The sequence below is a fragment of the Triturus cristatus genome, chromosome 11, assembly GCF_964204655.1.
Source record: "Triturus cristatus chromosome 11, aTriCri1.1, whole genome shotgun sequence".
NCBI lineage: Eukaryota > Metazoa > Chordata > Amphibia > Caudata > Salamandridae > Triturus > Triturus cristatus.
The window spans coordinates 275,244,209-275,258,752 of NC_140594.1; the positions used below are offsets into that span (position 1 = coordinate 275,244,209).

General features: G+C 48.4%; 1 protein-coding gene across 1 annotated transcript in view; it reads left to right on the forward strand.

Annotated features, from left to right (window-relative positions):
- Positions 1-1,274: 1,274 nt before the first annotated feature.
- Positions 1,275-14,544, forward strand: part of P2RX2 (purinergic receptor P2X 2) — a 201,098-nt gene continuing 187,828 nt past the window's right edge. Inside the window, exon 1 of the mRNA XM_085633926.1 lies at positions 1,275-1,546. Coding sequence (XP_085490052.1) covers positions 1,275-1,546 — 272 coding nt within the window. The remainder of the gene's footprint in view (positions 1,547-14,544) is intronic.

The window sequence follows — 14,544 nt, forward strand, 5'->3', positions numbered from 1 at the left end:
TTGTTATGAAATGCTGAACTTTTAAGTTTTAATTGTAAATATTGATTAATAATTATGTATAGTATTTTTTAATACATTTTTAAAGTCTATTAATGTATATAACTTCATTGTGAGCTAGCTTTAAGAGGGAGCATCTACAGATATTATGACTGTGTTTATTGTGTTGATGTAAAACCTTCATGGCTCTGCTGAAATAAAGTATTTTTTGAGTAAAAGTAGTGTTGTTGCAGAATGCACTTGCCTTTCTTTTGGGTTACATATGTTAGGTCGGTGACTCTGGTAGGGACAGCTCAGTAGGATTTAGTTTGGAAGGTCGAGTAGGTTTAGGCAGATGGAGACATAGAATGTCAGAGGTTTAAATGAGCCAAGTATGCAAGTCAAGGACATGACGATATGTTGGGTAAGACCCCAGAAAAATCCCCTACACCAGAGTGATACTGCTGCACCTCGAGCCCGGACGAACAAATAAAGCGCCAGTCACTGAACCCGGAAGTCACTCACTCAACACAATTACAACACAATGAATCACACCATTAATGTCTCTTCATTGTGTAAACCCAGTGCTTAATTTGTTCCATGTGATGGTTACCAGCATATATTTTTGTCGATTCGGATTTATTTCTTATCATCAGACTTTGACCAAGAGTAAAAGAAAGAAAAGCAAAAAAGGGGAAAAGAAGGAGAAAGAAAAGGGTAAGAAAACAGACAAAGGAAGGAAAAGAACCTGGAAAAGTGAGATAAAGAGACTGGAAGCGTAGAATAGTGGAGGAAAGAGACATGAGGTGGAATCAATTCCAAGCAGCCTTGGTATTCAAAAACACTTGCATTTTGTAAAACTGGCGGCGGGTTCGCAAGGAAGCACACTGGCTCTCTGCACTTATTTTATTTTTTAAGTAAACATTAGAGGTAGCTATTGTAAATTTGCAGCCCGCCCTATTTATATACTCAAAACTAGAAACAAATATACTTAGGCAGAAGAGAAGAATTCTCGCACAGTAATATTGCTATGCCACAGTAAATAGTATGCCAATCTCCGAATAGTTGGAGGCCCACCCAACACTATTGTCCTGCATCACTGGTTAATGCAGACATGTTTTTAACAGAATGTTCTCATGAGCTCCTGGGTGTACTTCCACCAGTAGCCTCTAGGAGACTCCCTAGTACCAGCTGTGAGTTGCCGCTTCTCCCGCAGCAGACTGGAAGCTCCTTGAGTGTGAAGACAGTCCGGGAAGGTGTGAGCCCATCAGCGCACCGTGCGGAGGGACAGAGAGCAGATGATGCTCAGCTCAGCTCCGGGGCGGGTCAGCCTGGAGACGCAGGGCGTGAAGCGGCTTCTGAAGCTGTGGTGGGGCAGTGAGGCGCTTCAGGACCGTCATCCAGGGGTATCAGCAATGGGCCCGCAGGTGTCAGCCTTACGCTTCCGCTGTCTGGAATGTTTCTGGCAGTTCTGGGACTATGAAACCCCGAAGATGATTGTGGTGAAGAACCGGAATCTGGGGACCATCTACAGGCTCGTGCAGCTCCTCATCCTCGTCTACTTTGTCTGGTAAGTACGGGCACTGGAGGGTGCTTGTGGCGCCCGCGGGCTGCAGCAAGGAGCAAACTAATGCAGGTGGGGAGGTAGAAAAGACAAACCAAGAGAGAAGAAAAGAGGGAGAGGAGAGAGAAAGAGAAAGAGACGAGGAAAAAAGACAGGAGAGTTCGGAAGAGAGGCGAGGGCAGGGTATATGAAGAGAGCAGACGGCATGCGAGAAAGAAAGGCAGACTAAAAAGAGAGTGGAAAAAGGCAGAGAAAGGAAATGAATATATAAAGAAAGACGATAAGAAGCAAGAAAAAAAGAGGATATGAGAGAGGAGGGAAAATAAGAGGAAGAAAGAGTAACGTGTGGAAGATAGGCTAATAAGAAATAGGAGGGTAAAAAGCTGAAGCAGGAGAAGAGAGAGACCGGTTCGTAAGAAAGAAGAGCAAGAAAGAGAGACGAGGAAGAGACAGGCTAACAAAGCAAAAGAAGAAAGGGAGAAAATGAGAGGGAGAAAGAGAAAAGAAGAGGAAGTAAGAGAAGAGTGCGGGGGGGAGGAGAGGAATGGGAAAAAGAAGGAACGAACAAAAGCAAGAAAGAAATAAAGAAACGAACGAAAGCTGATGAGAAAGAGAGTAGAGTAAGGAGGGCTAGAGGAGAGCAGATTAGCGGAGAGAAGAAGAGTAAGAAAATCAAGCTTAAAAAAGTGAGTGAGGTGGAGACCAGGGGAGTCTGTCAGTCAGGGAGAGTTGGGGGCCTGGCTCTCAAATATCCTGACATTTAACACGGTGCACCCCACTAAAACATGCAGCAAATGGCGGGAGGGAGTCTGCCTAGTCGATGGGCGAGAGAGCATTAGGAGGAAAGAGGGTTGGAAGCGGGTTGGGAATTGAGATGTCAGTCGTGGGAGGGGGCTTGTTTTGAAAAGTAAACAACTTTCCTGGCAGCATTAATGCTGGTGGGGTGTATTAAACGGTAGCGGCAGTTTCAGTCGATAACCTTTCAAGTATTGCCCGGCGGTAATCGCCTCTTATACCATTCGATGTTAAACCAATAAAGAGGCAGGCGCCGGAGACTGGAAGGCAGGAAACAAAGTTTTATTCCGTCGGAGCAGAACACATCAGATCAGACAGCAAGGTATCGTCACGAGGTGCTCTAACTGCATCTCTGAGGCCTAGCCTCTTATACACAGGTTTATGACTTTATTGCAGGGTTATCGTACATGGCACATTCTTGAGATTGTCTTGGAACATGAAAGAACATCCTCGGAATCCCCACTTCGAGCTCGTTCCCACACATATCTACCGTGGAAGTCCCCACCCCATCCACAGTAGGAGATGGCTATCACGCAGCTGGACATTCCGCCAATTCCCGGGGGTGTGTGCGACCGGCCGGGTCTCAGGGGGTGGGGGCTTTGATCTACTGTAATCCCTTTGATGTGGGGTGTTTCCCTTACAGTAGGGGCAATAAACTGCATCCGCAGGGCTAGGTGATGGCCTGGGATCGGTTCGGACAATGGGGCGCAGAGGAAGGGGGTTATCAAAGAGATGCATGACCATGTATGGGATGTCGGTCAGGCGCGGGGTGTGATTCCATGGCAGGGTCGCGCAGAAGGAGAGGGTTTATGGCCCGTGTATGAGAGAGCGGGGGTGGTCGGCGCACGGGGGATGCTTGCAGCGCCAGGGGAACGCGCTGGCGATCGACAATGAGCGGGGGAGAGAGTGGGGTGCCTAAAATGGCGGCCGTGCGTTCGCTGTGCGTGGCGCTGGGGAGAGGCAAGATGGCGCAGATAATGTTCAGTTACAAGCTAAATTTCCACAGTCCTCCCTTTTAACATATCTCGCCAGCTTGCCTGGCCGACATTCACCTTCGTTAACCCTTCAGCTATAATACCGTTAATGTTTTTCATACATTTCTTAAAGATACAGGGGCAGATTTATGAGCCCCTTGCGCCACTTTTGCGTCACTTTTCCCTTGTTAAAAGTGACGCAAAAGTGGCGCAAGGGGCTCATAAATCTGCCCCACAGAGTTTTTAGGGCAGGCAGGAGTAATCTGACACATTTGTACATAGTTACATACAGTTGATAAAGTAGGCGAGGAGGTAGTACATACAAAATTACATCAGCTGCGCCGCATGTCAGGCCCAGGGATAGGAGGAGGGGAGCTTGTTTGAGCACAAACAGGATATTGTAAAGCAAAAATGTTTCTGGCAAAACAAGGGATATTTCGTACATTACTTAAGGCCCAGACTTCGTGTGGATCAAAAATAGTCAGTACAGTCGTGTGCATGGCTGGTGTTGTATGAACGTCATTATACAAAGTTAGATTTTCTTAACTTCTCAGTGTACAGTCGGAAGTGACTGACGCAACATCATGAAAACTCGATAGGAAGATAGTTAATATAAAAAGGTGGTTGGGAGAGGATTTCAACTTAACATGAGTTCTTCTTTCCAGTGTCCTATTATAAAGAGCCATCACTGGTAAGCTCTTATTGTTGTTCTTCTTTTGTTGGCACTGTTGAGCACCGGCGGTGGAGCTAAGGTCCAGCTCAAATCCAATTTCTCACGTGGCAGGGTGTGACCATTCGCTGTTCTCCGATCACAGTCCTGTTCCCTAACACAGTTCATCATAGGTACTTTGAGACAGGGTACCCGCCTTTTTTTTGTTCTTCGGTAGTTAAGTCAAATTCAAAATCCATATAAAAGAGAGAGAGAGAGAAGGGGTGTGGCGTGCTTCGGGATGCCGGGGGAAGAGGGGGGTGGAGTGGGATCGGATCAAAATGCGGACCAAGGAGAGCAGAATCTTCCAGCACTGGGCCCATCAATCGGGCCCGACGGGTTGGGACTTCAGGCACGCTGGTCAGTGAGCAGGGGCCTCGATATAGCCCTTCGTTCTATCGCTTATCATCCTGATAATGGTGCCTTGTCTCACGCCCTTTTTGCTTCGTTGCTTCCCCCTTGGTCGATGCCATAGATGTTCCATGGTCCGCAGCCAGGCTGTGCGTCACGTCCGACCCCTCTCTTCCGATGGCAGCAGGTTATCTTTGAATGAGTACAAGAAACAAAATCTTAGAGAGTTGGCAGGGAAGACATTTACACACTTCATCCTCTCTCCCAACCACCGAGTAGTTGCGGAAATGCTTTTATCGGTTGCTGTATGATTGATGTCTATTAACTCTGATGTTAGTGTGCGTGTTACTAATCTATTAATCATTGCTGTGGTGCAGGTTTCTGTGGGTGTCCCGGTCCATCGTCTGGCCTGCTAGGTGTCGATTCCTGCGCCCTATAATCGTTGCAGGAGGCCTGACATCTGTTGACTTTCTGGTTTATCAAAAATTCGAACCGGCTTCTCCGGTAGAGACTTGTTCATTTTAACACAAGTTCTGTTAATACACATTTTCCTCCGAGGACTGCTAAGTTTTATGGAAAAAGTACGAGGTGCTACTGTCATGGGTTCACAGGTATCTATTTCGGGGAGGAACATAAGCTAAACATTATTCTTGCTGGAGACAATAGGTAACCCTTATCAGTTTAGGCGATGTATTTTTTTAGAGAATAAGGTCATCAGCTGTTTCGTTCGAAATACTCTGAGACGGCTAGTATAGGGCTGGGGTTATTTTGGGAGAACGGGGTGCTTAGACATTCTATTTCGGGGTAATTGGGCGGGGGCAATTCTGGGCGGTGGAGATGGTGTTGTTAAAGCTCTAAAAACGAAAACCACTGACATATAGTCCCCGTGATGAGGGCCAAATTGGGAGACATCAGTCGTCTTACCTGTCCTTTCTTTCTCAGCCAATTAAGTTCAACATTTGCAGAAAGGAGAGGTAGTAACGTGGTAAAGTACGGTTGGTTTTTGTTTCTGCCAATTTGTTCGAACACCGTCGTGTTTCAGGCCAATTATACACTTACCGAAGAGGTATGTGTCGTTAATTTATTCAAAAAGAAAGAGGGCAAGAAAGCCTTTAGTGAGGGAGGGAGAGAGAGTGAGAGAGAGAGAGAGAGAGAGAGAGAGAGAGAGAGAGTGAGTGAGAGAGAGAGAGAGAGAGAGAGAGAGAGAGAGAGAGAGAGACGGAGACGTGTGCATCAAGTAGGCTATTTGGCATATGTACGACACAAAACGAGAGAGAGAGACATGTGTATGATAATAGGCCACTTGGTGCACACACAACATGGAGTAGCATAGGTCTGTTCTATGTAAGAAAACACAAGCGGGGGAAAGACATAAATTTGGTGATCACGCACACACGAATACCGGATAGGGTGTGACAGTACATGCATCAAGCGCAGAAACTTAAGACGGAGACTCAGGGCTACGTTGAGTATGGGGACCTCTCCTTTCCTGTCCTCTTTCCTATGCATGCTGCGTATTTTCAGTATTTTGTAGTTTATCTTGGGGGGGGGGGGGGTGTCGGACCTTTTACTCTCCTCCCTTTGATCGATGGACGAGCACTTCAACCATACGATGACGCTGTCTTCAAGCAACTCAAGCATGAAATGCATACACATTCATACCGCATAATCGTAGCACACACGCACAATCATACCATACAGTTTTTCATGTTCCCAATGGTGGTCTGCACTTTGCGCATTATCCCACAACGTTTGTCTATGTTTTTCTCGATATTGAACACGGTGCAGTCCATGTCCACTCCATTCTTCAGTCGGAACTTCGTCGTGACCTATAGAGGGGAAAAAGAGGGGAGGGGATGTGCAGTATTCAAAGTACCTTAGCGCGCGTAGACACGAAAAAGTTCTACTTACCACGTACCAGGCTAGCCGCAGGAGTGGGTAATACCACAGACCTATTATTCTTTTCTTCCGAGACAAAGATGCTCTATTTCATTCATCTCCTAAATTCGGGTTCCCTGGTCGTACATGCATTTCTCAATCGGTCGTGTATTATGGTGCAAGATACCATACCTTGCATTCGGCATATACCTTAAGCTATGGTTGACCATTTTCTGACAACTCTTGGAAAAGACAGGTGTGACGGGCACAAATTCCGTTAATCAAAAAGATTCATGTAAATGGGGTCTGCATTATCTGTTTTCTATTGATTGGGAGTAACAATCATTTATTCAAAAGAAAAATCTTTATCAACCTATATGATTTGTCATGACACTGATTCCGTAATCCTTTCAAGAAGCCCTTTATTTAAAACAATGTCAGTATACAAATACGGGCCTACAACCGTTCAGGCCGGCCACGGCGTGAGAGGCGTCGAGTATCATGAGCAACACTATCTTAGCATAAAAGAATAAAAACGCTAAATAAAAATGGGTAGGTCAGCAATCAGTAAGGTTGTACGTATGTTCGGTCAGTACCCTTCCCGTCCCTCTGCTCATCATGTGTGGAAACATCACATACATATCCTTTTAACACAAATGCCACGTGACTGGAACGCCACAAGGAGTTGTAGGCCTCTCCTACATCGGCGCCATTTTGGGGCGAGGTCGGGCCAGTGTACAGTCTAAGTCTTTCCATGAATTAGCTGTTGGACCAGAATTCCTTTCGGTAGTTCGAGAACTTTCGTTAGCGTCAGCTTGCGTCAGCATGGCGTCACCGCGATCTTGTAGCAATGCCGTGGTCCGTTCTTGGGGCGGGGCAGCAGGCGGGTTCTTCCGCCGACGCCTTGAATCAGTCTTTCTCACTGCACCAAGCGGAGGCAAGGTGGCTGCCGCCCGGGGCAAAGAACAATGGCGGCGGTTTGTCCTTACCGGAAGTCCGCGGGAGTCGAGGGCCAATGACCCCCGCAGAATCTGCAAAGCTGTGGTGGCGTTTTTCCAAGGGTGGGGCCCACGCCCAAGCAGACAAGCTTTCGAGTCCAGAATCGTCTCACGGTGGGCTAGGCCTGGATCCGAAGAACCGACCGCCGGAGTCCAAAGGCAGCAGCAGCTCTTCGGTACAGCCACCGGGGTGGGTCCAGTAGCAGCGACAGCAGCAGTTCGGATGGTATCGCCACCGGGGTGGGTCCCCGATTACTCGGCTGCGGGGGCACACTCCTCGCGTCGGGCGCTAGTGGCAATCCTGGTGAACCCGTGCTTGGGTGGTTGTCCGGCGGTCGAGTGCAGGGGCGCCAACTCAGCCGAACGGCGAATGAAGTGGCAGGGTGCAACTCAGCCGGCCGGCGAGTAAAATGGCAGGGTGCAACTCAGCTGGCCGGCGAGTAAAATGGTTGGGGTGCCCTCATCTGCTGGTGAGCCTCCACCTGGGGAGGCGGGGGAAGCCCGTCCGCGTCGCTTCCCCCCGCCAGGGCACCCTTCGTTATTGAAGGAAGAAGAAGAGAATGGGAAGATCCGCACGGCGTGGCAGACTCCGCCTTGGCGTTGCCAGGGTCTTGGCGCTTCGTGTAGCCTCCGGCCTATTCGCACAGTCGTCCGCCACTGATGTCGATGGATTTTGCATGGCTTTTATAGCCCAAAGCCGACTAAAAGGACCGCCCAAAGCAGGTCAATGTTGCAACTTCGAGGGAGGAGAGGCGAGGACGGTGTCACGTGGACGTAAATGCTTTGGGATGCAGGTCGCAGCAGACTGTCATGTAAATAGTTGTTTAAAACGTGTTTTAACCTGTTCTTCTTGTCGGAATGTTGTTATACCTATAAGTTATTAAAATGTTTAATCATACTACTTTGTTGGAGTGTTGTACATATTTGCAATCTAGTTAGTGTAATCGGAAAATGGCATTGTCCAATTGTGCGTGATCCTAGTCAAGTTCGGTGACGTTGATGGTGGGTATCAACAGACTTCCGGTTGTGTCTACTGGGCGGGGTGGGTGGTAGGGCAGACATGTTTAGGCAGAGAGAGCGATGGAGCCGGGCTACCTCGTGGCCGTCTTGACCGTGAGCTTGGTTCCTTCCCCTAGTTCCATATATCCCACAAAGGGCTATTTCCTAGCGTTTCTTTAGTTTTGTAGGGTCAAAAAGGATCCTACCAGTGGCCACTGACTCTCGGGGTCCCCCTTTGTATATTTTATGCCATAGCTTGCTATAAACTACGGCGATTAGTTCGTATTTTAGTGAACATGTCCTTATTAGGGGTGCCTTCCAGAGGAGCCGGATGGTTCACCTCTAATAAGCGGTCCGGGCAGAACCAACTACCAATCAGTGGGGAGAAGATAGGCATGACGGGTTTCAACGGGGACAAAAGTCAGCACTACCTATCTTTTCACTGCTCGCAAAGACTAGACAGAATATCTCTATTCCTCGTTATTTGTAAGCAGAGAATACCTCCAAAGAACCAATATCGAACAACTAGTGTTCGGACAATCAATCAATCAATCAATGGGGAGATAAAGATAGGCACGACGGGTTACAACGGGGACAAAAGTCTGCGTTACCTACCCTTCACTATTTGCAAAGACTAGACAGAATATTTCTATTCTATGTTATTTGCAAACAGAGAATCTCAAAGAGCACTATTCTTCAAAACAATCAATGTTCGGACAATCAATCAGTGGGGAGATAAAGATAGGCACGACGGGTTACAACGGGGACAAAAGTCTGCGTTACCTACCCTTCACTATCTGCAAAGGGAGAGAGAGAGAGTATTTCTACTCCTCCCCGTTTGTAGACAGCGAATATCTCAAAGAGAACAATCAATGAGCAATACTAGTATTTCAAACAATCAATCAATTATTTCGCAATTTGTCGTGTTTCACGACCTTACCCGGACCGCGTGGACAGTTTCTCGTCTTCCGCCTCCAGCGCCCGATCGTCCTCTACTCTCCGTATTTGCCGCGGCACTCCTGATGGTTCCCAGTCAGGACCGTAGATCACTCGAGAGAGGTCTGCTCGGAACCAGTGAAGTTCGGATGATCGGCTGCCAGACGAGGGTCTATCGGGCAGGAGCTCTCCCGATCGTTGCAGTCATTCACTCTGTCGTCAGGACCTCTCCCACTGGATCCACGTGTCGCTGATGGGCCCCACGTTTGGGACGCCAATTGTTAAACGGTAGCGGCAGTTTCAGTCGATAACCTTTCAAGTATTGCCCGGCGGTAATCGCCTCTTATACCATTCGATGTTAAACCAATAAAGAGGCAGGCGCCGGAGACTGGAAGGCAGGAAACAAAGTTTTATTCCGTCGGAGCAGAACACATCAGATCAGACAGCAAGGTATCGTCACGAGGTGCTGTAACTGCATCTCTGAGGCCTAGCCTCTTATACACAGGTTTATGACTTTATTGCAGGGTTATCGTACATGGCACATTCTTGAGATTGTCTTGGAACATGAAAGAACATCCTCGGAATCCCCACTTCGAGCTCATTCCCACACATATCTACCGTGGAAGTCCCCACCCCATCCACAGTAGGAGATGGCTATCACGCAGCTGGACATTCCGCCAATTCCCGGGGGTGTGTGCGACCGGCCGGGTCTCAGGGGGTGGGGGCTTTGATCTACTGTAATCCCTTTGATGTGGGGCGTTTCCCTTACAGTAGGGGCAATAAACTGCATCCGCAGGGCTAGGTGATGGCCTGGGATCGGTTTGGACAATGGGGCGCAGAGGAAGGGGGTTATCAAAGAGATGCATGACCATGTATGGGATGTCGGTCAGGCGCGGGGTGTGATTCCATGGCAGGGTCACGCAGAAGGAGAGGGTTTATGGCCCGTGTATGAGAGAGCGGGGGTGGTCGGCGCGCGGGGGATGCTTGCAGCGCCAGGGGAACGCGCTGGCAATCGACAATGAGCGGGGGAGAGAGTGGGGTGCCTAAAATGGCGACCGTGCGTTCGCTGTGCGTGGCGCTGGGGAGAGGCAAGATGGCGCAGATAATGTTCAGTTACAAGCTAAATTTCCACAGGTGGTTAGCTCCATGTTACCTGTTTATCTAACTATGCATTCTTAAACTGTGAAGCACAGGAAGAGATGCAACCTTATCACACGAGTTTGGGCAGTGCTTGGTTTGTAAAAGAATGAGTGTGGTCTCAGGGCTTTAAGTGGGATGGAAAAACTGGGGGGGGGGGGGTTCTCTCAAAGGGGTTGGCCCGATGTAATTAAAGGAGTGGCTTAAACATGTAAGTTCAAATCTGTGCTTACCATTTAACTGCCTCTTTCTGTTATTGCATCCAGATATACCCACTACACCTAAAACAAGCCAGGGCCATTGGCTCTGTCAACGGTTGTTAGCTGCATAAGATAACTGAGTAACAACAATGACGTTGTTGTAAATAATATTGAAAATGCTCCGATTTTGAAAATACGCGACTGTGAAATAATAAACGCTCCATTGTATTTTATTGTGTTTCAACATTTATTAGCGCTTACTGCCCTTGAGGAGGTATTGTAGCACTTTACGTCGGGCAGCATACTTAATTCCACAGAATCAAGGCATGTGACTGGCTCTGCCCCAACCCATTAAGCCCCATTGGGACACCAACCTGAACCATGCCTGACTGTGCTCCAACCCAAGAAGCACCAAAACAATGTCAGTCACGTGATTACCTTTGCCACAGCTCATGAGGTCCCATTGAGACATCAGCTTGACATGTGACTGACTCTGTCCCAGCCCATGAAGCCCGACGAGACAGCAGCCTGGCCCGTGACTTGTTCTGCCCCGGCCCTAATGCTTTCCCAAAGCACTGGCATGTCTTGAAGCGTCCCTGTTTAAAAAAAAAAAATCTTTATGCATTTTACACCCAACACAACATACAGCTGTAAATACGTCATATTAAAGTACAAAATATAGTGTAGCTCCATTTGCATTTTTGTGTCCGCTAGGCTGTGGGTGCAAATCGCCACACTCGGCCTTATTACCAACCAATGACAGCATTAAGTCACTTCAAAGATTAACAGCAAATGCTACTGTACGAAAGAATGTTGAACCATAATGTAAAAGAGAAAAAGAAAAACTATTAAACTTGATACCCCCTTGCTAGTGTGCATGTTCTCCAAATATCGTAAGTATATACCTGCTTAATGTGCCGCCTATGCTGAATTCAAGCTATTAGGGTCTTGCTGTGATAAGTGCTTAATTTAAGGCTGTGGTTTCCGGTGCTCAGCACCGGCACTATTGTCAACCACGGCACTATATTGTCACCACGGTACTCAGACAAACAGTGACATCATGTGGCTGATTTCTTTCATTTAGAGATCCTCACAACAACATTTGTTTATTCATTCGAAATACATTAAAAATGACTAATGCCTGTGGCACAAGCCATTCTTATAGCTATGGGGGGAGGGGTTGAATAGTCTGATTTGGCACACTGCTAGGTGGCTAGTAGTTCTACTGGTACTGTTATTGGCAGCACTGGTAGGAGCAATGGGTGGTGCAAGCTGCAGTGGCCTCCTGATGAGAGCCCTGGCACTTATTATTTTACAAATTAAGCACTGGCTGTAATAGGTACTGCAATGGGACCTTGAAGGCTCCAGTCTGCCTGAGTTCCCGGCTGTGCTGCAGCCCGCCTGCGCAGCAGACAGAAGGACCCCTTTGGCCCTCATGAGCAAAACTTCACAAGCCCATGTGAGATCCCAGGGGACCTGCGAGGATTAAAGTGCCCACTTTATCTTTCTGTAAAACACTCACATTCCATCGCCTGTTCCAGCTCTACTTATATTGTACGATTGTTGATTTTTAATGGTCTCTTCTACGCTTTACTCATCGCCTTTTCTAGTGTAAAATGACGCACGGGGCTCTGTTGGTAACAATAATAAACAGAAAGTGCATGCAGTGCGCCAGCTGGTGCTTGGGGCAATAGAGGGCAGGGGCGTAACGGACACCCCCGCGATGCGGGGCGGGGGCAGTTTACTTTATATGAAGGTGCCCCCCTCAGCATGTCTGTGCAGTATGTATTTCTAAAAGCATCTGTGTGCAGCATATTGTGAGCTGACACCGAGCAGACCCAGGACTGAAAAGAAGCCAAACATCCTAAAGGAAAGCATCCTCGCCAGGCACCTTACATGAGTGGGTGCGGCCCCCAGAAGGAGAGCATCCTCGCCAAGCACCTTACATGAGCGGGTGCGGCCCCCTGAAGGAGAGCATCCTCGCCAGGCACCTTAACTGAGCGGGTGCGGCCCCCTGAAGGAGAGCATCCTCGCCAGGCACCTTACATGAGCGGGTGCGGCTCCCTGAAGGAAAGCATCCCTGCCAGGCACCTTACCTGAGTGGGTGCGGCCCCCTGAAGGAGAGCATCCTCGCCAGGCACCTTACATGAGTGGGTGCGGCCCCCAGAAGGAGAGCATCCTCGCCAGGCACCTTAACTGAGCGGGTGCGGCCCCCTGAAGGAAAGCATCCGTACCAGGCACCTTACCTGAGCGGGTGCGGCCCCCTGAAGGAGAGCATCCTCGACAGAGCACTGCTCTCCTCTTAGAAGGGAACTTAGTGTGGGAGGGTATGCTCAGACGTGAGTCCCTTGCTCATTGCACCATCAGGATTCAAGCAAGCCGGGCCGACGAAGGCTGTGATGCCAGAAACCGGTCCCCGGAAGCTTGTTTCCTTCCCAGTATAAGAATTGGCTTGGTAGTTTGGTTTGCTCTGTTCCCATCATGCACTGGGACAGGTACAGACTAATTTGCATGTAGCCAGGTTCTGAGCTGGGATGGTGCAGTGAGCTAAAAACGGTGATGGATTAAAACCATGATCTCTTGACTTGGTAAGAGTATTCTGCATCATTCAGAAACTCTGTCCATCACCACCCCCTTTTCCCAAATCGATTTTAACCGCACTTAGTGTGGGAGGGTATGCTCAGACGTGAGTCCCTTGCTCATTGCACCATCAGGATTCAAGCAAGCCGGGCCGACGAAGGCTGTGATGCCAGAAACCGGTCCCCGGAAGCTTGTTTCCTTCCCAGTATAAGAATTGGCTTGGTAGTTTGGTTTGCTCTGTTCCCATCATGCACTGGGACAGGTACAGACTAATTTGCATGTAGCCAGGTTCTGAGCTGGGATGGTGCAGTGAGCTAAAAAACGGTGATGGATTAAAACCATGATCTCTTGACTTGGTAAGAGTATTCTGCATCATTCAGAAACTCTGTCCATCACCACCCCCTTTTCCCAAATCGATTTTAACCGCACTTAGTGTGGGAGGGTATGCTCAGACGTGAGTCCCTTGCTCATTGCACCATCAGGATTCAAGCAAGCCGGGCCGACGAAGGCTGTGATGCCAGAAACCGGTCCCCGGAAGCTTGTTTCCTTCCCAGTATAAGAATTGGCTTGGTAGTTTGGTTTGCTCTGTTCCCATCATGCACTGGGACAGGTACAGACTAATTTGCATGTAGCCAGGTTCTGAGCTGGGATGGTGCAGTGAGCTAAAAAACGGTGATGGATTAAAACCATGATCTCTTGACTTGGTAAGAGTATTCTGCATCATTCAGAAACTCTGTCCATCACCACCCCCTTTTCCCAAATCGATTTTAACCGCACTTAGTGTGGGAGGGTATGCTCAGACGTGAGTCCCTTGCTCATTGCACCATCAGGATTCAAGCAAGCCGGGCCGACGAAGGCTGTGATGCCAGAAACCGGTCCCCGGAAGCTTGTTTCCTTCCCAGTATAAGAATTGGCTTGGTAGTTTGGTTTGCTCTGTTCCCATCATGCACTGGGACAGGTACAGACTAATTTGCATGTAGCCAGGTTCTGAGCTGGGATGGTGCAGTGAGCTAAAAAACGGTGATGGATTAAAACCATGATCTCTTGACTTGGTAAGAGTATTCTGCATCATTCAGAAACTCTGTCCATCACCACCCCCTTTTCCCAAATCGATTTTAACCGCACTTAGTGTGGGAGGGTATGCTCAGACGTGAGTCCCTTGCTCATTGCACCATCAGGATTCAAGCAAGCCGGGCCGATGAAGGCTGTGATGCCAGAAACCGGTCCCCGGAAGCTTGTTTCCTTCCCAGTATAAGAATTGGCTTGGTAGTTTGGTTTGCTCTGTTCCCATCATGCACTGGGACAGGTACAGACTAATTTGCATGTAGCCAGGTTCTGAGCTGGGATGGTGCAGTGAGCTAAAAAACAGTGATGGATTAAAACCATGATCTCTTGACTTGGTAAGAGTATTCTGCATCATTCAGAAACTCTGTCCATCACCACCCCC